The 24,130-nt window shown below is 45.5% G+C and overlaps 1 protein-coding gene across 21 annotated transcripts in view; it reads left to right on the forward strand.

Annotated features, from left to right (window-relative positions):
• Positions 1 to 24,130, forward strand: part of MTSS1 (MTSS I-BAR domain containing 1) — a 149,501-nt gene that overhangs the window by 101,833 nt on the left and 23,538 nt on the right. For all 21 annotated transcript variants that reach the window (XM_083516686.1, XM_083516675.1, XM_083516680.1 and 18 more), the window contains exons 4-6: positions 12,384 to 12,468; positions 13,223 to 13,314; positions 16,514 to 16,588. In XM_083516686.1, the coding sequence (XP_083372812.1) occupies positions 12,384 to 12,468; positions 13,223 to 13,314; positions 16,514 to 16,588 (252 nt within the window). The remainder of the gene's footprint in view (positions 1 to 12,383; positions 12,469 to 13,222; positions 13,315 to 16,513; positions 16,589 to 24,130) is intronic.

Here is a 24,130-nt window from a genome sequence, read left to right on the forward strand (position 1 = left end):
TCTGACCCAGTTCTTGAGAGATGCTGTAGAAATGGCACGTTTCCAAGCAGACAGAATTTTGTCGGCTTGGCATAGACATTCCACGTACTCTCTTCTGTCTGAACATGTGGTATTAATAAAATGCTGTTCTAAGAATATGATGGGAAGTGGCCACGTCAGGTGCACTGGTAAAGAGTAGAGGTGGTTCCATGAATGTTATTTAACTTGCCTTAATTCTGGGGGACAAAGATATTAAACTACTGCGAAAGGGAGCTAGGGCTGTGCTTAAAAGATTTCCCAGTGCTCTTCCACCCTTGATAAATGTCAATTGAAACTTCCAAGAATCTAGGTAAATAGTTACTTGTCTGATCCGCCATTATTCTCAGTGTGTTTCATTGTAATATGCACACAGCCATCTAGGAAAAGAGTTCCCAGATTGTGGTCTGTGGACCATCAGTGGTCCACGAGCTTCGTTCAGGTGGTCCATGCTGTGTCTGTGGATTTGTGGTTGAAGATGGGCAATGCCACATTTATCACGTTGAATATTCACATGGGGTTTTTAAAAATTGTATTTTATTGCTTCTTTTGTTTCTTATGTTGTATTTTATTGCATTACAATGAATTCTGTGGAATTGCAGTTTCTATAGCAGGCAGAAAAAATCAGTACGACTATCAGGAATTTTCAAGTGGTGGGGGGAAATTCTGACCTAATTGGAGAGCATCTTATTTATTATCTGCCCTTAACTTAAAATCCCAGGGCAGGTCACCACATTAAAAGCCATTTAAAGCAATCCACAACTTGACTTCTCATGAAGGAGGCAGGGTCAAATTGGAGGATTCCTGCATGCACAGAGCAGATAGAAAAATGGGGTGGGGGTGGGGCCCAGGCATCTTAATATCAGCAAGCCCATTGTTAGTGTGGGAACCTGGCACTGTAGCAGCAAATCAAAGAGTTCCCTTTGGGAATAGTTAATTAATTTCAAACAGCAGGTGAATCTTCCAAAGCAGTTTCCTCTAAAGCTGTAATCTATATTCCGAGTGTCTGTAGCTGAGACCTTAGTGTCAAGGTCAAAAGCCCCTCAGCCCTAACCTGCCGATTTCCTGTTTGTCTTATTAATAGACAATTTAACAGCAATAGGCCATAAAACCAGCTGTGCTTTCCCCAGCAAAAAATGAATAAAATGTTTTTTTAAATAAAATGGTTGATGAGGTCTGTTGAGCAGAAATAGCAAGCGACTGGAGATGTCTGCGTTGTTGTGTGTTTAACGTCTTCCTGTGATGAATTTAGCTCACTCGCTTCCCCTTAACAGTGGTCCCAAGCTGTTCACTGGTACAAATTTAACACCCGTTGGCTGTGGTTAACCACTGTTGCGACGCTCAGAAAAATAATGACATCTGCATTTGCTGTTCGGAGGTGGGCTTAGCAGTTAAGGTTGGCGCTTACCAACTGCATAACTGCAGGTGCAAGGAAGGTGCATGTGTTTCCAAGGCTGGCTGCTGACTGGGAAACCATGGTTAGCTGAGAACCAGCCTCCTGTAGCCTCACTGAAACATTAACCTGCACTGTTTGTACGAATAAAGCTGTGAATTGCACATAGGTAAAGGTAAAGGGACCCCTGACCATTAGGTCCAGTCGTGACCGACTCTGGGGTTGAGGTGCTCATCTCGCTTTATTGGCCGAGGGAGCCAATAGACAGTTTCCGGGTCATGTGGCCAGCATGACTAAGCCACTTCTGGTGAACCAGAGCAGCGCAGGGAAACGCCATTTACCTTCCTGCCGGAGCAGTACCTATTTATCTACTTGCACTTTGACGTGCTTTCGAACTGCTAGGTTGGCAGGATTGCACATAGGGAGGTTTAATGTATTAGCACCCTGATTCCCATGATAGAGTTCAAGGTGACGTACACAGGGTGCTTGGGGGCCACCAATCCCCCACCCTGTAGAATTCTATCAGCTAAATTTTATTTGCACCATTGGGGTGAATTTCAGGAACCAAATTGCTTTTTCTGTGCAGCCTGGGCAGAAGCAGTCACCATTAAGAAAAAAGAGGTCAGAATGGGCCAAATATATATGTGGACTGTCACTGGATCCAGTGAATTTTCTTCTTTCGGTTCTCAAAGTTCTTAACCTGGCTCAAGGTTGTCATCTGACCTAGCCAGATGTTTAACTGAGAATCAGTCGCAGTCAATCCACCATTTGTAAAATAACTTTAGAGCCGTCTTGCTCAAAAATGGCAACTAGGCATTCTGTTTTGGCGACTGTAACCTTGGTTTAAGGAGCCATTTGGTGCCATTTCTGAATTTTCTAACACTGGCTGGGAACATCCTTTGTCGGCAGCCTTGGAGACCAGCTAGATGAACTGATGTTCTGACTTGCTGTAAGGCAGCTTACAGTGGTACCTCAGGTTAAGAACTTAATTCGTTCTGGAGGTCCGTTCTTAACCTGAAACTGTTCTTAACCTGAGGTACCACTTTAGCTAATGGGGCCTCCCACTGCCGCTACGTGATTTCTGTTCTCATCCTGAAGCAAAGTTCTTAACCCGAGGTACTATTTCTGGGTTAGTGGAGTTTGTAACCTGAAGCGTCTGTAACCTGAAGTGTCTGTAACCTGAGGTACCACTGTACTAGGCTTCTTACAATTCATTCCATGTATCCACCAGCCTTAGATCTGGAGACAGAAAACGTCATCTTAAAGGGTATAAGTGTCAATGCATCTCTGATGGGATTTTTCTAGCGGGCTTCAATAGTCCCAGTTGGCCCAAGTAGTAAATACCGGTATATGTTTGCTTACTTTCTGCAGAGTTTTGGGTGTGTGTATGTGTGTGTTGTTTTCAGCAAATGCTTGCCCCCGTCCTTGTTTTCTTTTCTTTTTTTGCAACAGGTGGCCTCTTGCTGCTTTCCCATTGATGTCAGACGTGTACCAAATTCTTGGGCTTATGAGGCTTAAGGACCCAGCTGCTCCTCTGCGGGTGGGGGCGAGGGGGAAGGATGGGCAATGCTGTAACAAAATTAGTAAAGTTGATGTTCAGCCTGGCTGCAGCGAATATGGGTTGATGTTTCCTCCCATGGCCAACGGACAAGAGTCGGCTAATAATGACCTTGCATAGGACAATTTTGCCTTTCAGCATTTGTTGGAACTGCTAGTGCTGCTGTTAGAATGCCTCCCTCTCCAACTCGGGTCTGAGTAGATGCTACGGCAGACAGGCACTGTGCAGCTACAATCTAGCTTCGTAGTTAAGAGAGCTGCAGCCATAAAGGGTGGCCTACAAATCAAACATACCTTTCTTTCCATGCTACTGCATTCCATGGGGACGTGGGTTGTGCTGTGGGTTAAACTACAGAGCCTAGGACTTGCTGATCAGAAGGTCGGCGGTTCGAATCCCTGCGACGGGGTGAGCTCCCATTGCTCGGTCCCTGCTCCTGCCAACCTAGCAGTTCAAAAGCACGTCAAAGTGCAAGTAGATAAATAGGTACCACTCCGGCGGGAAGGTAAATGGCATTTCCGTGCGCTGCTCTGGTTCGCCAGAAGCGGCTTAGTCATGCTGGCCACATGACCCAGAAGCTGTACGCCGGCTGCCTCGGCCAATAAAGCGAGATGAGCGCCGCAACCCCAGAGTCAGTCACGACTGGACCTAATGGTAAGGGGTCCCTTTACCTTTTACAAATCAAACATACCTTTCTTTCCATGCTACTGGACTCTGGTTGGTACGCAGTCCTTGCTCACTAGCCCTTGCGGATATTGAAACAGTGATGTTATTTTTCCATGTTAATTTGGTGCATGCATGAGCCATCAAGGAAAGACAGCTTGCTTCTGAATGCCAGTTCCTGGAAATGGCTGCACGGGGAGATTGCTCTCAGGTGCTGTTTGCAGGCTGGTCCAGAGGCATCACGTTGGCTGGTGTGAGAACAGGATTCTGGGCAAAATAGGCCATTGCCCTCACCTAGCAGGTCTGTTCTTGCATTATTGTGAGTTGTCTATATGCCTCCCTGATCTGTGTCTTATATTCCATCTTCCACACCGCACTGCAATTTGCTTTTGTATACCACGGAATATATTACACTTAATTCTCCATTGTAGTAGACGTGAGAGGAAATCTGTGGTACTGCAAAGGGGGAGGGCCCTGTCAAATACAATGTGATTTCTGTAATTGGGTTAACGTGCTAAAAATGGTGCTTGACAAAATGCCTTTCTATTTCAGCAGGCGTCTTAAAGAAATTCTCTGCTTTTGTGATAAATTTTAATTGACTCTATCCACCGCGTCCTTTCTGTAAGTGTTAGGAGGCATGCACCTTAAAGATTCGGGCAATTAAGCAGCATAAAGTAAAGCAGTGAACATGCGTTGTTAATGAAACAATTTATTTTGATAGTTGGGCCATCCTAGCTGAAGATGCCCTGATATCTACAGAGGAAGAACGGTATACAAATTCAATTAATATGAATCAGAATAATAGGAGCAATTTAAGAGCAAAAGTCCCCTCCTCTGCACTTAGATAAATGTGGGGAGAAAGATAGCACATGGAAGGTGGGTGAGATAAAACAAAATCCTTGTATTACACCCTCAAAAAACAGAAATGTCAAGAGGCTAGAATATTTTTGGGAGTCAAGTAATATTGTAAGTGCAAGGGGAGGCAGCTGGTGTCCACCATAATCCTCGCCCCCCCTCGCCATGTCTGCATGTCTTCAGATGGTATTTATCTGTATTGTCTGCCTCCTTTTTATTCTTTCCATCTGTTGCGCACATTTTTGTTCCTTGGCTTGGAAGGTGGAGGCAGGGAAGGAGGAGGAAGAGAAGTGTTGCTCCTTCTCTCACAGAACCTGGGGAGAATAAGCAAATCAGTCTCTTAAGCCAAGAAATGGTATTCTCTATGAAATTGAATATCAATATACGTATCAAGGCTTTGAGATTAGACCACTGAAGAAGTCTGGAAAACTACCTGGGGAGTGTGCTACCTGCAAGCCCCAGTAAAAGAGCCCCATCGGGGGCAAACAGGGGTCTCTTGATTACTTGGACCGCCAGGGCGAAACAGGTGCAAAATGGCACCCTCTCGGGTGGCGCTGTGGGTTAAACCACAGCGCCTAGGACTTGCCAATCAGAAGGTTGGTGGTTCGAATCCCCGTGGCGGGGTAAGCTCCCATTCCTCGGTCCCTGCTCCTGCCAACCTAGCAGTTCGAAAGCATGTCAAAGTGCAAGTAGATAAATAGGTACTGCTCCAGCGGGAAGGTAAACGGTGTTTCCGTGCGCTGCTCTGGTTCACCAGAAGCGGCTTAGTCATGCTGGCCACATGACCTGGAAGCTGTACGCCGGCTCCCTCAGCCAATAAAGCGAGATGAGCGCCACAACCCCAGAGTTGTCCGCGACTGGACCTAATGGTCAGGGGTCCCTTTACCTTTACAACTTCATTAGCATCTCTCGGTATTGTGAATAACACCGAACTTACCTTTTGTTGGTATCTTCATGAACTTGCCTAAAAAGATAAAGAAAACAAAAGACTGAGTTAAGCACTTGAAAAATCCATTGAAATGAGACATTATAAGTTCACCTTAGGTTGGGTAGTTTGCAAGTCTCTGTGGCTTTGCATAAGGTTTTGTATTTTTCTCTGTAGTTAAACTACGGCATTCGCTGATGGTTGGCCACCACCTTTGATAACTTTAAAAGGGGGCTGGGCAGATTCACAGGGGGCAAAACAGCCGATAGCTACTAGCCATGACGGCTGTGTTCAGCCTTGCCTGTTGGAGGCAGTATGTCTCTGAACACTATTTGCTGGGAATTGCAGATGAGGAGAATGCTGCGATGTGCTTTGCAGGCTTCCCTGGGCCATCTGGTTGGCCACTGTGGGAACAGGATCCTGGGTTAGATCTAGTCACCTGATCTAGTAGGGCAGTACTTAAGGTGGATGGAGGAATGCATGGAGAGTATGAGGTAGATGTGTCCTCCTTAGGTGTGGAGTTTTATTGCTGGCCCTTGTGGTAAGGGTTTAGGCCTGGATAGCTCAGTTGGTTAGAGCGCGGTGCTGATAATGCCAAGGTTGCAGGTTCAATCCCCCCTCTGGGACAGCTGAATCCTCCTGCATTTCAGGGGTTTGGAGTTGATGATCCTCAGGGTCCCTTCCAACTCTAAAACTCTGTGATTCTATTTTTCTAATCTTAAGGTATCCAGATCAGCAAAGTGGGTAAACTCCTGGCCGTTTAACTCTGGAAATGCCAGAGATTGGACCACGGACCCTGCTGCATACAGATAATGGTCTCTGCTGCTGATATCATGGCTCTTCCCCTTCCAGTTTCTAGGAGCCAGTAGCTAGTAGCAAATAACATGAACCCATGTCTATTGAGATTTGTCTTTAAAAAGGGGGGAAAGTACGCACGTTTGCACAACTTGCAACGCACCCCGTGAATCAAGTATTTAGGCCTGGCCAGGTGCCTCTTCCTGCATCTTTTCAGTTGCATGCAGGCAGTGAAAAGCAGCAGATTCCGCATTTTATGGCTGGTGGCCTGTGTTCAGCGGTCAACCCAAAAGTAGTGCAGGATCAGTTTCGATTGTGTGGTGCTCACATCAGATGTTTAGCAGCCTGGTCAACCAGTTTGCTGGGATTCTTCCAACCCAACTATAAAACTCTATGCACGTCATGCATTATAAAAAAAATTGTCATTCTGCTGATCTCTGGAAGGTCAGATTATCCTGCTGGATCTGGCCAAAGGCTGACCCGATACCTATGGGAAGCCAGCAAGGTTATGAAGACGCACGACTGAAAAATGTCTGGGACCTTGCCCTGAACACGAGAAAGAGAAGAGTCCTGTTTTCCTGCAGGATGCTTGAGTCTCTTGAAGGGCCTTGAAGTTGCTCCCTAAACGAGCGTGCCGTTTGTTTAGCTGTGTTTTCTTCGTGGTGCCATGACGGCGTTGTAATAGGAAAGATAAAGGACTGGCTGTGTTCTGTTTTCAAGGAAGATAATCGCAGAAGGCCTTGCGAACGCACACCTGCCCCGTTGCCCAGGACACAGATAGATGGGGAAGGACGCGCAGCTTGAATCTAATCTGTCTGCCTTGAGATGGTCTGTCTGCTTCCTTCTGCAGGAAACAAATGGGGGCCCGAAAGAGAGGCTTGTTAGAGCAGTGGTGTCCAACTGTCTTGGCAAGAGTGGCACAAATCAAGGCCTCCCGTGTGCTCAGAGCTACTTGTGTCACATAGTGGGTCAAGGCATAATTCTGCCTTCAGTCTACTTTGCCAGAAAACGGGCAGCAGTGTGCAAGAGAAAGAGAGACAGATGTAAGAGAAAGAGAGAGATATATAAGCAAGCATACAGTCCTGTTTCTAAGTCCTTGCCAGGCTTGTGTGTCATCATCATCATCATCATCATCATATTTTTATACCCTGTCCTTCCCGGCCAGAACCAGGCTCAGGGCAGCTAACACCAGTAAAATTACAGTAAAATCTTAATAGGGGGGGAAAAACAAATTTAAAATACAGGTTAAAATGCAATTTAAAATGCAACCTCATTTTAAAAGTAGCCCATAGATCAAAACCATAAGGGGAGGGGAAACATAAGGGTCAGACTTGAGTCCACACCAAAGGCCAGGCAGAACAGCTCTGTCTTGCAGGCCCTGCGGAAAGATGTCAAGTCTCCCAGGGCCCTAGTCTCTTGTGACAGAGCGTTCCACCAAGTCGGGGCCAGTACTGAAAAGGCCCTGGCCCTAGTTGCGACCAATCTAACCACCTTGCGACTTGGGACCTCCAAAATGTTGTCATTTGTGGACCATAGCTTTGGCTATGCCACCTGGAATTGATGGGCATGAGGAGTCCCAACAACATCCGAACGCCCACAGATGTAGGGTCTGTCCCCAGCTCTCCATGCCACCTCCTCTCCCAATTTCACCACAGCTCCATACTTCCAGACCTCCAATGGACAAGGCAGCCAAGCTGTAACCCCTTTCCCTCTCTTCGGACACTGAACTTGAAATCACGTTAAGATTGTTACAGTGGTGCCTCGCAAGACGAAAATAATTCGTTCCGCGAGTCTTTTCGTCTTGCGATGTTTTTCGTCTTGCGAAGTACGGTCCGTCGCAACTGCGCCTCTTCAAGCGGCTTTAAGAAAAAAGCGCAAGACGTTTTCGTCTTGCAAAGCAAGCCCATAGGAAAATTTGTCTAGTGAAGCAACGCAAAACCGAAAAACCCTTTCGTCTAGCGAGTTTTACGTCTTGTGAGGCGTTCGTCTTGCGGGGCACCACTGTATTTGTGAGTGTCTCCTCCTTCCTCCTCCTCCCCTCCAGCGTCTTAATTAGGTGCTTGACAACATTAACTTTCAAATGGATGCAAAGCCTCTCTGTTGCAGCAAATACGCTTTGACAAAAGAATTAGGCTTTCCCCTCCTTCCGGCTCCCCTGTTTTGAGCTGCGGCAGATGCCTGCTCATTTGGAACAGGCTATTCAGGGTGAGCACGTACAAGCACTGCTATCCCCCTTCAGTGGGTCGCCTGCCCGTGTGCCCATTAATGCCCCACTGTGTTTCAAGATGGCAGCAACCTCCCGAACGCGGAGGAGGCTGTAGAAGGGCAAAGCTGCTCCCCCTCTAATGAGTTTTGCCTCTGTTTGACGCTTCCCAGAGTCTTGTGTCCCGGATTAAGCCACGCTGGTCCTTTTTATAATGGAGAATAATAGATCTGGAGCCAGCACCTCTTTTCTCACCCAGAGCGCACTTTTCTGGCACCTCTCGGGTGGGCGCCATTGCAGGCTGGTGCCCCCCTGCCCGCTTCTGGTCTTTACATAATTCTGAGAAGCCCAAAACGAACATTTTGAGTCAAAATGGAAGGTTGGCCACCATGTGCGAGTCTACACTTTTTTAGGTCTACAACTCCTCCTAGCCGCCATTGGTCAAGTAAATGGGTGGGGCCAATCGCATTTCCTTTTCTTCAGTCCCTCTCTTGTGTAGTGGCAATGGGCTTTAAGCTTTCCAGCCAGGCCTCTACCATTGCACACATGCACGTTTGCACGAGGACCCCTCTGAGCTGCCCTAGCCAAATGCCTGAATCTAAGGGAACGAGGGAGGCGGGGACACATTTATTTGACCTGCACCAGAATCAGGGGTGACCCCTGAACCAGCTAGGGAGACAGCTTGCCATAGTTTTCAGCAGTGAACACGGCGCGGTTTCATTTCATTTCACTTTTGGTTTGTATACCACCTTTGTATATGACTACATTCAAGGCGTTTTACAAGCTGAGGAAACAGCGGAATAGACAGCAAAGACCACGCAAATAATAACAATCTGACCCCGATACAAAACAAAAGTCATAATAAAGGCGTAACTTTAAAATAAACAACTTGAATCAAATAAAGCAATATTCAATAATCCCTTGTTAAACCGGCATCTTTTCTGGGCTGCCCCAAGTTGCCCAACTTCATTGTGAGTTCCAGCACCTATTTTTCTTGGTGTTCATGCCAGAAGCATGACCTAAGTGCGCATTAATTATGTCAGGAGTGGAATTCGGGTAGCGGGCCGTGACTTTGTTTTATCTTGTTTTATTTGTGTGTGTGTCTCACGCACAGAATCTCCATTTACCACAGCAGCCTCGAAAACACCTCATGGGGGGGTTTTTGGTCATATGTTTTTTGGGTTCCTAACATTGAATGAGAACATTTAATATACAGGGGTACCTTGAGTTACATACGCTTCAGGTTACATACGCTTCAGGTTACAGACTCCGCTAACCCAGAAATATTACCTCAGGTTAAGAACTTTGCTTCAGGATGAGAACAGAAATCATGCTCCGGCGGCGTGGCGGCAGCAGGAGGCCCCATTAGCTAAAGTGGTGCTTCAGGTTAAGAACAGTTTGAGGTTAAGAATGGACATCCGGAACGAATTAAGTACTTAACCCGAGGTACCACTGTATTATATCAGGTGCCTTGTCTCATCTGTGGAGGTATGTGAACTTCACCAGTTGGGTTTCCACCCCGGAATCACATGCAATAGCCCCCCAAGCGCTCTATCTGAGCCCGTATGCCTCTGAATCCCAGTTGCTAGGTATTGCAGGTTGCAATGGCATGGCTGTGCTCATGTCTTGCTCACGGGCTTCCCATGGGTATCTGGCCTGCCCCTGTGAGAGCATGATGCTTGGCTTCAATAGGCCTCTGCTCTGATCCAGTACTGTGGCTCTTCTTATGTCCCTGGCATAGCTGGCTTCTAAAGAGGACAAGGCAAATTCATGGACGAAAGGGTTAGGTCAATGACCACCGGCCGCAGTAGCTGCTGATGGGATCTCCGAACTTCAGAGGCCATGCTTTGCTCAATTATCAGATGCAAAGGGCAAACAAGAAGGAATGGCTCGTCTTCGCAGCTCCCTGAGTTTTCCCCAAGGACATCTGGCCTTTTCACTGTCGGGAACGGGAGTGCTGGGTTTGATGGGTTGCAACTGTGATCCAACCAGGCGGTTCTCAAGTTGTGTTAGCACCATCTACTGGGGAGTCGAATGTTCTGTGGAAACCGATTCACAGGTTTCGTGGTACAGAACTTGGCTGCGTCACCAAATTGTCAAGGGCTCAAGTTTTTTGGTGGGCACTTAGAAAGCAGTCCTGTGTGCCTCCTTCCCAACCACAAATCACTGGTTGCCACGGCTAGCCAAATTTAGTGGACCACTGTGGAGGTGGGCATCTCTGGCAACCAACACTTAGCGTGGAACCTTTTGCAGTTCCCTTGCAGCAGGAATCGACATTGGACATCTCTGTCTTTGAGCAGAGATACAATATCTACTAGTGGGCTGGAGCATCCATTATCCTTTGACCCCTGGCAAATCCAAAATACGCTTTGCCTTTTATTCTTGCAAGGTGGGGGGAAACCTGCAGTGTTTTGCTCTTCTTTAGTCTTCAGTGAAAGGTAATAAGTGAGTTGCCTGGTATTGGTTGAAAAAGCAGTAGTGTGGGTTCACGAAGTCAGAGACTAGGATATGTGTTGTTTTTTCTTTTTTTGCAAGATCCTGCGCAAGATCTAGAGTGTCTAGCCTTATCACATAATGTCCAAGCTAAGTTGCCTGTGTTCCCAGGCTCCTTTGTTTCTCTCCTTTGCGCTGAAAAGCAGAGCAGTGTGCTATTGTTCACCCTAGACAACCACTGAATGACAGTCGCCAATTGAGGGCACCCTTATAAATTGATAGCTTGCGGTTCAGTTCTTTGAGGCTATTGATACGGCGTCACAGTTGTGGAACACATTTCCTGGGGAGTATTGCCTGGCTATTTATTTCTCCCTTTAATTTTAGGGAACACTCTTGGTTCTGGCAGGTTGTTTCCATTGAGTCTCCGAAGAATGAGTTGCTCTCTCTTTTTTTAAAGCTTGATGACTCCTTTTAGTCATTTTATCATTTCATGGGTTCTCATTTCTTTTATTGCTTGTGCCACTCGTGTCAAACTAAAACCATCCCTGCACAACAGACGCCCCAGGGGCCAGGCTATAATTTTTTTTAAACGAAAGAGTAAGTTCTGCCCAAGTTTGCCCCAGAGCTGTCAATTCTGTAAGCATCAGGAAAACTTTCTGACAGTAAGAGCTGTTTGACAGTGGAATGGTCTCCCTTGGGAAGTGGTGAACTCTCCTTCCTTGGAGGTTTTTAAGCACAGGTTGGATGGCCATCTGTCATGGATGCTTTAGCTGAGATTCCTGCATTGCAGGGGGCTGGACTAGATGACCCTCGAGGTCCCTTCCAAATCTACGATTCTATGATTTGCCCTAGGTATAGGGAGCCTCCAACCTGCCAGATGGTGCTGAACTGCAGCTCCCATCAGCCCAAACAAGCATGGCCAGTGGCCAGGAATGATGGTAGTTCAGCAATGTCTGGAGGGCCAAAGATTCCCCACAGGTGATTTAGACACTGGCATTCAGGTCAGGCCACTGTTGAAGAATCTTCATGTCCCATTCATTCTTTTTTACTTTGATGCTGGTGGAACCTTTCAGGAACTTTGCATTGCACGTTGCAGTATTCTGGTTTTCAGTTGATTTTGTCCATTTGTATTATATCTTTGTTAAATTGCTTTGAGACTTTTTTTTCTTGTTGTTGCATAAATCGGTGGGGAAAAATGTAATAAATAATAACAATCGATTTCCTAGGCATGGTTCAGAAATTTGTATCAAGACACCACAGATGGCCTTAGAACTCCCAAAGGACCTGAGAAGACCTCTAGCCTTGGTTTAATCTGTGTTTGAAATACTGGGTGGTTTTCCTCAAAATAGACCCATTGAAATTATTGAACATGGCTAAATTAGGCCCATTAATTTCAGTGGGTCCATTCTGAAACCCATTGCTTTTATTATTTCCATGCACCACTTGGGAATACTGTGTGTGTGTGTGTGTGTGTGTGTGTGTGTGTGTGTGTGTCAAATACCTTTCTTGCCTGGTTTTTCTAAATAAGACCGCTTTCTTCTTTCAGGTGCTACAAGAGAAATTGGCTCTGCTCTGACCAGAATGTGCATGAGGCACAGAAGCATAGAGTCCAAACTCAGGCAGTTCTCAAGGTGAGTTAATGCATGCCAGTGAGCTGACACAAATCGGAAAGAGCCCTTCATTATTAGCTCCTGGACTTTGGTCAAGATGTAATTGCTACACAGCCCCTTTCATTCAGGACCACATTAAGTTGTTTGCTGGGGCTGGCTTCCAGCTAACCTCTGACTTTCGGTTGCTGGGAACACCCTTTCCTTTTCTCCCATCAAACAAACCGGTCTTTGTGGGAGAGGAAGAGTTTACTGCCCACCCCGAGAAAAAAAACAGAGGCTTGCTGGCACAACCCTCTTTGCACACCAGGAATTCCTAGTCATGGCATTAAGTGTAACTCAGCAGTGAATGAGGGACGCCAAAGGGGGATCGGTTCCAAAGCTGAGAACTTGGGAAATTGCTGCAAAAGCAAACTATTTTATTGGGCCTTCTCCAGTATCTGGTAACTCTCTCTCTCGGGAGTCTGAGAGCTACAGTTGCGCTGGGAGATTTAGCTATGAAATGGAGAGTCCCACCGCCCAACCCCTCTGATCTAGACACTCTTTGGCCAGCCCTACTTCTCATGCCAGCTGCAGTATGGACGCAATAATGCACAGCCTAACGTGATGGGCTGTTGAGAACACTTCAAAATAATTTTATGAATGGGTTAGCGCAGCTCATAGATATTGAGGGGGTTTCTGAGCAGTCGGTGGGTCTGGCTTAGGGTAGATTCAGGTTGATTCCCCCCGCCCCCTTTGCAGGATTTGATTCCTCTTTGTGTTTTCTCAACCAAATTAGTGCTTTAATAGACTGTCTGATAAACCCACTTCAAGAGCAGATGGAAGAATGGAAGAAAGTAGCCAATCAACTGGATAAAGACCATGCAAAAGGTAGTTATATGGAGAAGGAGCCGTGGACAAGATGTGGCTGAACGATACAGGTTTTAAAATATAACTGTGCAAATGTTTACTTTTTGTGCTGTGTTTTCGAGAACCTGGTCACACAAGGTGGCGATGGCCGCTTATGGGATGACGCAGGTACAACCAGGGTTATGCATGAGCCAGCGCTAAGAAATCAGGAATGGGCTGTGAGAATCGCCTGCTCCTTTGCTGCATCTCCTTCCGTCCCTTAAGCAAACCCCCCTTTCCTTCTGCAACCACGTTTAAGCGTCATGTTAGCTCCAGTGTTATAAACATGGTTAGGTTTAACCACAGTTTCCGTTTTTAATAGGGGTTTGGAACCATGGTTTAATGGAGTTGGCTTTCAAGTCCTGGTTGAGTAGGTGCCAAGGGTAGCTTTAATACTGTCACTTAACGCTGTTAAAGTAATGCAGGTGGCTTGCCGTTTTTTCCTAAGCTGGAAAGGACTTCAGGCGAAGGATCACGCAGCTCTGCACCTGGTGCTCAGTCTCTTAACCATGGATAAAGAGGTACCAGGATCCACCTCTGAAGATTTGATAGAACCCGCCACTTCTAAAAAAAAGAGTGATGTGTTCATTTTATGCAGAGATTTCAGGCCATACGGCTAAGCATTGCTTGCAACCGCTTTAATGTTTTGTGTGTGCTTAAATGCACCCTCAAAAAGGGACGCGGCTGGCGCTGTGGGTTAAACTACAGAGCCTAGGACTTGCAGATCAGAAGGTTGGCGGTTCAAATCCCCGCGACAGGGTGAGCTCCCATTGCTCAGTCCCAGCTCCTGCCAACCTAGCAGTTTGAAAGCACGTCAAAGTGCAAGTAGATAAATAGGTACCGCTCCGGCGGGAAAGTAAACGGCGTTTCCGTGCGCTGCTCTGGTTCGCCGGAAGCGGCTTAGTCATGCTGGCCACATGACCCAGAAGCTGTACGCAGGCTTCCTTGGCCAATAAACTGAGATGAGCGGCGCAACCCCAGAGTCGGCCACGACTGGACCTAATGGCCAGGGGCCCCTTTACCTTTACCTTTAAATGCACCCTCAAGTGCTGAGAAGAAAGTACAGTGGATGCTCAGGTTGCGAACATGATCTGTGCAGGATGCACGTTCGCAACCCGTGTCTGTGCATGCGCGGGTTGCGATTTGGCGCTTCTGCGCATGTGCAAATTGTGATTTAGCGCTTCTGCACATGCGCGACCGCCGAAACCTGGAAGTAACTCTTTCCGGTACTTCCGGATTTTGGCGGTCCACAACCTGAAAAAAATGCAACTTGAAGCGTCTGTAACCCAAGGTATGACTGTACAACCAGAATCTGTGACTTTGCGAAGCCCCAGTGGCTAGAACCCGCGGTTCTGCCCTGTTAACTGCAGAGGGGTGCATTTGTAGTAGTCTTAACCACAGGAAGCCACGGTTTCTTAAAATAAAATGAAAGAACAATAAAAGACAGGTTACCACTAAAACCTGATGCTCTCTAAGAACATCCTGTCTGGCTGTTTTGAACAATTGCTGCTTCTCAAATAGGACAGGTGAACCGGTGGTTAGGCTGTGCCAGAGCAGGTAGATTTAGGGGTGGAGCTGCTACCTTTTCTTCATCCCTGCTAGCTTGTGTTGGCCGGGGCATTTCATTTTCATTTGTATACCACCTTTCTATATTGCTATATGGACAAGGCGGTTTACAAAGCTGAAGAAACAACAAAACAGATGGCAAAGTTCACCCACCTAATAGCAGTATGATCCAATACAAGAAAGTCATAATAAAAGCATAGCTTCAAAATAAACAACTTAACTGTATATCAAAATAAAGCAACGTTCAACAATCCCATTGGAATATAATAGTAAGCAGTAAAATTAAATACCAGCAGATAATAATAAAACAGTTTACACTTGAAAATTGCAGTAAAGAATGACTAAACTGTAATCAATAAAAATAACATTAAGTCATAATGCATAAAATAGCACAAAGCATACAAAACCAGAAAGTGGGGAGCTGTGGTTCTCCCCCCTTTATTTTATTTTGTTCCTTCCCATTGCCTTCACTGGAAAGGGAGTAACCGTGCTATCTCGTAAGCTGGTTAAGATTCTGCCTCTGGTTTGGGGGAGGAGGTGAGGGGGTATCAGGGGAAAAGGAACCTAGGATCGTACATGTTCTCAGCTGTCCCCCACATGTTTCCAGGCTGCCCACAGAAAGGGAAGTCAGAAATATTGTGCATGCCCCTCCAAGTGGCCCTAGTTTTGCAGTTTTAACCATGCTTGTGTTGCATATTTTACATTCTAAACTGCAGGGGTGTTGAAGGGCATTTGAGGTGCAGGTTAAGTAGGGCCACCAGCAGATTCTGACTCGGCCCACACCTCCTCCTCCTTCTCACGAGTAATCAGATGAGTACATGGCTTATATTGAGGCCCCCTTGGGGTTACTTGTTGTGACATCACTCATCACCAGGTGACTCACTGGGGCAAGATGGTTTGAGCATGTGATGCCACTCCTGGCTCATTGATTTCCGGGCCCAGTTATAAAGCCTTAAATGGCTGAGGACTGCAATACCTCAAGGACCGCCTCTTTCCATATGAACCTACCCAGATCCCGAGATCATTTTCTGAGGGCCTTCTTTGTGTGCCTGCTTTACAAGAGGTCTGGAGGATGGCAACACGAGAACGGGGCCTTCTCTGCAGTGGCCCCCCATCTGTAGAATGCTCTACCCAGGAAGGCTTGCCTGGCACCTTCATTACACACCTTTAGACTCCAGATGAAATGTTTTCTCTTTAACCAGGCATTTGGCTGATTAACATGGGCTTTTAAATGTGCTTGTGTGGGGGAGTGTTATTGGTTTGTTTCTGTTTTATTGTGTATTTTGTATTCTCAATTTGTATTTTTCTGTTGTGAACTGCCCTGGGATCTTTGGATGAAGGCCAATATACAAATTTAATAAATAATATTAATATTTTCCTGCTCTTCTTTCCCTTTTACATACTGCTTTTGTGCTAAATATTAGTGGAATGCATTAGGGTGCATCAACAGAGAAAAGTAGCTTAAATTGCTTTCTCAAACACTGCATGCCATTCTCTCGACTCCTAGCATCATCAGGCGTAGCCAGATCTATTTATTTATTTTTACAAAGCATGCCATAGCATAGATGTCAAATGTGTTGATATTCAGACTGTGTTTCCCGTTTTCTCTCTCTAGAATACAAGAAAGCCCGCCAGGAGATTAAAAAGAAATCTTCAGACACACTGAAACTACAGAAGAAAGCAAAGAAAGGTAAATTTCTCCCTGAGGTTTTCCTTACTTGCTTGGTGTGTGGCTGCTCTGAATTTCCTGTTTGTTTTTTTATTGCAGCAAAAAGCTGTGTTTCTGTGACTGTGCATATATAATAATTTGGATGTATTGATTTGTTTTTGCCAAACACACACACACACACCTCCAATTTAGGGTGGAATTAAACGTTGTGGTCTTCTGGCCATTTCATCTGCACAAGCATGTCATTTAGATAGATGGAATAGTCTCCCACCCTCTCCTCCCCCTTTGCACTGTTCTGGGGGATTCTTCTGACACGCGCCCCACAAGCCAATTTCAAGGGTGCGATGTCGGGGGGGGACGACGAAGCCCCATTGCAGAAGCAAAAAGCCTTGCACAGGGCTTCCATTGACTGGGCCGGATAGGCGAATCCCAATCAGAGTCTCCATCCATCCCACACTTAACTGCTGTCGTGTTGACTGTTGTGATACACATTTATTTGTGCTGAGTAGGAGGAAGGACTACTCCCTGAGTAGGACTACTCCCTCCTACCGATGCATTTCTGTAAGTGTAAGCTGCTGCTGCTGCATTTTAATCACTGTATAAGTGCATTGGCCTTCGCACTGAAATAATTTCAATATTTGTTCAGAGTTCTGGTGCGAGTATGTGTTTATGGGTGGGTGTGTCTACCTATCCAACACCATGACCCCTTCATCCTGTAAAATCAGTCCCCCTATAATGTCTTGTGCTCCCAGCCAATTCTGTTTGTTTTTTTAATAAAGTTTTTATTGGTTTTTCACAGTTTTTATAAACACAAACAATACACAATACAAACAAAGAAACACACAAACAAACATGTATAATTTCACATCCCTTTTTCTTAAACCTTACTTCGCCGACTTCCCCATACCTCCCCTTTCTACATCCCAATTTCCAAAATTATTTCAGCCAATTCTGGAGTCACAGCAGGAATAGAGAAGAGAATTACTTTCATAACGCTTACAGTCAGGAGTCAGCAAACTTTTTTCAGCAGGGAGCTGGTCCACTGCCCCTCAGACCTTGTGGGGGGCCGGACTATATTTTGAAGTGTGGGGGGGGGTGAACGAATTCCTAGGCCCCACAAATGACTCAGAGATGCATTTTAAATAAAAGCACACATTCTACTCATGTAAAAACACGCTGATTCCCGGACTGTCTGCAGGCTGGATTTAGAAGGCAATTGGGCCAGATCTGGCCTTAGTTTGCCTACCCATGGCTTAAACACTGTTCTGAACAGTCTCTTTCAAATGCTAAGTCCACCCCAGGGTTGGTGTGCGTCACTGAGAGCAGGATAGCTGCTCTTGGCCATCAAGGTTGGCCTGTCTGTCTGTCTAAGGAGACAATGGAGGAGTGTGCCTTTCGGGGTGAAGTCAAACGGTTGGAAGATTACAGCACCTGCTGTGGCTGTGGAGACTGGTATGGGACAGACATGTTTTCGTTGAGGATTGGATCAGACAAAGGCGTCCAGTTGTTCTGTTGTAGGTGCACCGTGGTGTTTCTTCTCTCTGCGCTCCATCCTAGCAGTCATTCCTCCTCTGGTCGCTGCCATGGATGCAAGACCTACCTGTCTCCAGGCCTTCAGTCTTCTGCAGGGGATTCCCACACGATGAGGTTGATGTCGCCAGCCTTCATGTCCCGTTTGCGGACCTCTTTGCAGTGCAGAGTTGGTCTGCCAACTGGCCTGGAGCCAGCTCCCCATAGAGCACATCCTTGGGGAACTTGCCATCTTCTGTTCTGTGGACCTTAGGATGATGGGATGGGCTTTGGGAAGGAGGCAGAAGGCGTTAATACTCTAATGTACCGGAAACATGTAGGGTACTAGCCTTGTCCCCCTAATCCACTGACGACACACCACGTGTCTTGTGCTGTCGAGATGTAACCTTGACAAAATTTGGTAACTACATTTTCTTCTTTGTCCAGCTATCTCTTGTTTCTTGTAGTCTCTGTCTGGCATATCTGTACACGCACGGTGGCTCCTTTAGAGTGGAAATCTGTCCCTTCTGTTTGTCCATCCACGTGTATGGAAAATATGCAAGGGGGGAATTTATATAGTGGTCCACACACAAGCTGTTTTAACTTGGTTTTGTGATGTGACCCAGGTTCCTTTAGGGCAAGCTCTCCCAACGCAGCTTACGATAAAGATGTTAGAAACAAAACAAAACGAGAGGCACACTGCTGAAACTCCCTGTTTTATTAGAGTGAAGGTGCAATGTCAGTACTTTTACATTTTTATAATGGTAAAACAGCCCAAAGCCATACTGGAAAATGGTTTGGATTGTAGGTGCTTCCTTTATTGTGGGTTCTGTTGTTCACGTGTGCATCAAAATTTAATCCCATATTCCCATTTTATCTCCATTTACTGTTTCCGCTGAAAATCCATTAATTTTTTTTAAAACAAACAAACAAACAAACGGAAATTGTAAATCTGGATGGCGGAAAAAAATGGGTGGCGGTTAGATGATTACAAGATTGTGTGGACATTTCGGAAAACTTGCATGCAGTAGCATCACCAAGTTCCACAATAAACTGTTGAGTGGAAGTGTCCTTGGATGTTAAAGGTATCGATAGCCCTTGAGAGTAAAGCTTGATTGCATCACTTCATTTTAAAAATTATGTTGGATTTGTTTGATGTATTCTCTCTGTTTTTCAGTTCAGTAAAATGTTTTTGGGTGTGCAGGCATTTCAGATTTTAATTTTGCTGCCCGCTTAAAAATTAAGATTACATGAAAGCTGATGAGATTTATGTACCTAGGATTCTGAACTGGGTGTATGAAATGTGATAGGCTTGGTGGTGCCTTTTTCTTAAGAAAAGCGAATTTCCCATTACAGATTGGGAATTTATTACAGTTCACCATGGTCTATTGCACTATATTGTATTTGTGTCTATTTTGATACTTGTTTTCAAACAGCTCAGCAAGCCTTTCAGTCGCCTTGGGCCTGTATCTATAGCTAAATACCATTTCTAGTTAGAAAACAATGTGTCCGTTAGTTTAACCATTTTCTTGAATCTTTTATTTTATTTTATGCAACCATTTTTGCAAATGTGTAACGTAACATTGGCTTATTAACAGATTGCTAGCCCAACCCATCAATAAATGGTATATTTAAAAAAATGGCAAACCACTTTCAGCAGCAAAAGGTAATCCTGAAATTCACATGATAATTTTTGCACTCTCTGGACCTTAGAATAAGATGGGTTGTCACTGTGTCTCCCCATTTTTTGATTGTTGGTCTCTAGATATTTCTGTTCTGTAGGCAATTTTTGGGGCAGTTTTTCCACTTATCTCAAAGACAACTATTTCATCCAACATATTTTAGCATTAAAACATTCTGTTCTGAAAAATATTGTTTGTTAGCTGTTTATATATCCATTTAAAAGAACAACTAGGAGGAGCTTGAGGGATGTTTTACAGAGGGACTGCAGCTCCTGTGGGGCGCAGAATTAAATTAGGAGATTTCAGCACGTTTGGGGAATTCATCTGCTACATTGGAAATGTTTGAGATTACTTGTATGTCGCAAGTATCTACAGATGTCACACACCTCTGTGTCACGCTGCTGGAGTGTGGATCTTCTGTAGCGCATACGTCTTTTTAAGGTCACAATAATGTGCTTTGCATAATGTTATGCCTAGTGTATATATGGAGAAAGATACGTAGAATGGCATCTATAGCGAATTCTGCTCAAGAAAATTTCAGGGTTGGAGAGGAGAACCCGTGGGTGTGTTTACCAGTCTTTGCTTTAAAATATGTGATGATTTCATTAGTCATGCAGTGATTTTTATTACTCTGATTTCATATTTTTCTTAAGTAACCTACACAGAAACACACACACTTGTCTAAAGATGAAAATTGTGCAGCGATTTAAACTAAACGGATGTATGCAAATTTGCATAAGACATTCCAGTTGCATAATTTGAGTTTTGTGCTTACAGTAAACACACCCTTCCCTGTCTTAACATGTGCACAGAAGGGTGTGGGAGCTCCTTAAGTGGTGTAAAAAGGGTCAATTGAGATTATCCTCCAAACAATGATTTGGAGGAACGGTAGTGTTTTAGGTACAAATGTCCTTTCCTATACACCAGTTTTCTCTTGTTTTCAGTTTTCTTCTAATCGTATTGTGCCCTGACGCCTGAATTGGGCAAACTATGGTTAGCACCTAACCTCCAACTTACGATTTGAAACCATAGTCTTCAAAACCACTTCAAACCTTGCTTTCCAAATGACAGTTTAGATGCTAGTGCTAGCCATAGTTGGCCTGATTTGTTTGTTACAGGAAACCGTGGCATAGAGTGGGCTGAACCCGGAAGTGGAGAAATGAAGTCAGGATCAGGCAACTCCTGATACTCCAAACAGGGGGTGCCCTATTTCACTAGATCTCACAAATGTAACCTTTTCCCTGGTTTCCCGTTGAATTCATCAAGTTGCATTGTGCAAATCTTCGAAGGACCAGCTGCTGAGATGAAAGAAACTGGAAGTTCTAACAAAGCTAAATAAATTAGAACCAGCTTGAGTACAGCAGGATTTTGTTTGGGTGGAAATTAGCACTTTGACCCTAGCAACTTTGGAATGTGAAAGAAGGAAAGAAACCTTTGGCGTGAACGGGATCATTTTGCTTCTCTTCAATCTGCTAATGATGTATATAAACACTAGGAAATTTAGAACATTGGTTTTGACTTATTTTATTTTCCTTCTCCTGTGTCAATTTTTGTATCCTGCTCACCTTCTCGACAGCTGAGGCGCTGGGTAAGTCTGAGCTGCACTGCATCTCTGGTGGCTGGTTGGTATACTTCTTTGCTGTAGCCTCTTATGGTTGTCTGGTCTCATACTAGCTGCCTAGACTTTAATTTCGAATTTAAAACTCCTACATCTTTTGGCCTCGACACCCGAGAGCAGGTGTCTTCTCAGCCAGATGCTACATGAAATCCATAGTGATGCACTAGGTTTGGAAAATATTAGGTTGGCGGTTCGAATCCCTGCAACGGGGTGAGCTCCCGTTGCTCGGTCCCTGCTCCTGCCAGCCTAGCAGTTCGAAAGCACGAAGGGCAAGTAGATAAATAGGTATGGCTCTGGCGGGAAGGTAAAAGGCGTTTCCGTGCGCTGCTCTGGTTTGCCAGAAGCGGCTTAGTCATGCTGGCCACATGACCCAGAAGCTGTACGCCGGCTCCCTCAGCCAATAAAGCGAGATGAGCGCCACAACCCCAGAGTCGGTCACAACTGGACCTAATGGTCAGGGGTCCCTTTACCTTTACCTTTACTGGCATTAAATTATTTAAGTACGAGCTGTGCCCTCAAACACTTCTCAGGGTTCTGGGCATCATGATGATATGTGGCCAAGTTATTTTCTAGACCTGACTTGAAGCATTCAGCTCTCCCATTTTACTACCTTTTCCGGAGTATGCAGGAAAATTAGCTTCACATCTTAATAGCCTAGGAAAAAGCTGGAATACTTGACTCGAAATCACAGCTCAATTCTTACTACCAGATGGATGTCACCAAATTATAAGCAAATTGATGTAAAGGAGTTGAGCAGTATTTATTTTATAAGATTTTTTTTACCCACCCATCACCATAAGGTCCTGGGGCAGTTTGCAGCTGTAGAAAATACAACGGAAATAAAAACAGATGAAACCATTACAAAAGGAGCAGAGCGATACAAATTCAGCCAAAGAGGTGGGAAGCCAAACACATTCATTTTCAATGGCTGAGGTACGTCTTCACCATAAGGTGAAAGCTGTACAACTTAAGATGAAAGACACACCTCTCTGCGGAGGGAGTTCCACAGTTTAGGTGCTCCTGGGCCACCATCCTTGACTCCTTTGAGGGGGGTGGAACTGAGTAGACTTATCCAAGTGTGCTGGGCTTAGCTGTCCAAGAGACCTGCGGTTAGAATGGCGACACCATCAAATTTATTCCATTTTCGAAAACTTGCTTGCGATCTCTCAACAGGATGATTTCGAATATATGTGCCTATTCAAAACATCTTTTTAAAGTCTAGAGCCTAAATTCCCATGTTTGTAACCCCTTGACCCTAAAACATACCCTTTAAAAAAAAAATCACTTGCATGTTATGCCCTGATTGATAACAAATATATGAGTTTGGTGTGTTGAGAATGGGTAGAAATACGTGGTTCCGAAATGAGGTTTTCAGTTAGAGATAACTGACAAGTCAGGCTGTTGGGAGTAGAAAATGACTTTTGTTTTATCCTCGAATGTTGTGATCTTCAGTACGTTTGCATCAGGGAAATCCCATAGTCCCTGGCCATTGGTCCATGCTGGTTGGGGTTGATAGATGATGGAGTACAGCAAACATCAAGGAGGATTACCTGTCTAAATTTTAATAGTGGGAAAGACAATAGGGGGAGGTGAAGGAGAGATAAATGTAAGCAACGGATGAAGGGGGAGCAAGTGCCCCTATATCTTCTTAGACTTGGATATACTGTATTTTTCGCCCTATAGGGTGCACTGGCCCATAGGACGCACCTCGTTTTCTCGGGGGGGGGGATGAATAAAAAAATTTTATCCCCCCCCCCCAGCCGCAGGGCTGGGGTGCCCCAGCCCCCAGAACAGGCTTGCAGACACCTGCAAGAAGCACGAGGCGTCCTCCGGACGGCGCCCCATGCTTCAGGCTGCCGCCCGCAAGCCTTGCGAGCCCGCGGGAACCCCTCCCGGGCGCCCAAGGCTTGTGGACACCTGCGCGAAGCACAGGGCGTCCTCCAGAGGGTGCCCCGTTCTTCGGGTTGCAGGCTGCTGGCCTTGTGAGCCCGCGGGAGCTCCCGCCGGGCTTGCAAGGCTTGCGTATAGCTTCCTGAAGCCTGGAGAGCGAGAGGGGTCAGTGCGCACCGACGCCTCTCGCTCTTCAGGCTTCAGCGAAAGCCTGCATTCACCCCATAGGACGCACACACATTTCCCCTTCATTTTTGGAGGGGGAAAAGTGCGTCCTATAGGGCGAAAAATACGGTAGGTTGCCAATTGGCCCTGAGGATTAAGGGGTTACACCCAAGCTTCCAAGGAAAATGTGAGTTTGAGGAGGGAGGAGGCTGTGGTCGTGGTTGTGTTTTGTTTTTTTAATGGAATGAGATTCATGCAGTGCTGTGTGCACGCACTGATGAAGCAACCTTTCTGTGAAACTCACAGTGTGAATGTGTTTGAGAGAGAGGCTGTTTCTGTTCTCGTCTTTATACCGTAACAACACAACAGGGAAGGTGGTGATAGCATAGCGAAATGCAGTGTGACAAAAGATAGTGTCACCAGGGCAACCGTTAGACACTTATAAATCTAAACAACCACGAAAATAACAGGAGTCATTTTTTTCTGAATGAACATTCATATATTTGAATAGAAGGAAGAATCCACTCATAAATCAGAGTTGCTCAACATTCAGATGTAGTTCCGGTCTACATCACATTTCCTCCCCCCCAAAGGCCCTAATCACCGAGCTAACAAAATTAAATAAAACAAGATTCCAGTCAACGTCTATTTCCATATGAGGTAAACAAAATGCGAAGAGAACGCACGCATGCAACATTA

This window comes from Podarcis liolepis (assembly GCF_965112155.1).
Source record: "Podarcis liolepis genome assembly, chromosome: 8".
Taxonomy (NCBI): domain Eukaryota; kingdom Metazoa; phylum Chordata; class Lepidosauria; order Squamata; family Lacertidae; genus Podarcis; species Podarcis liolepis.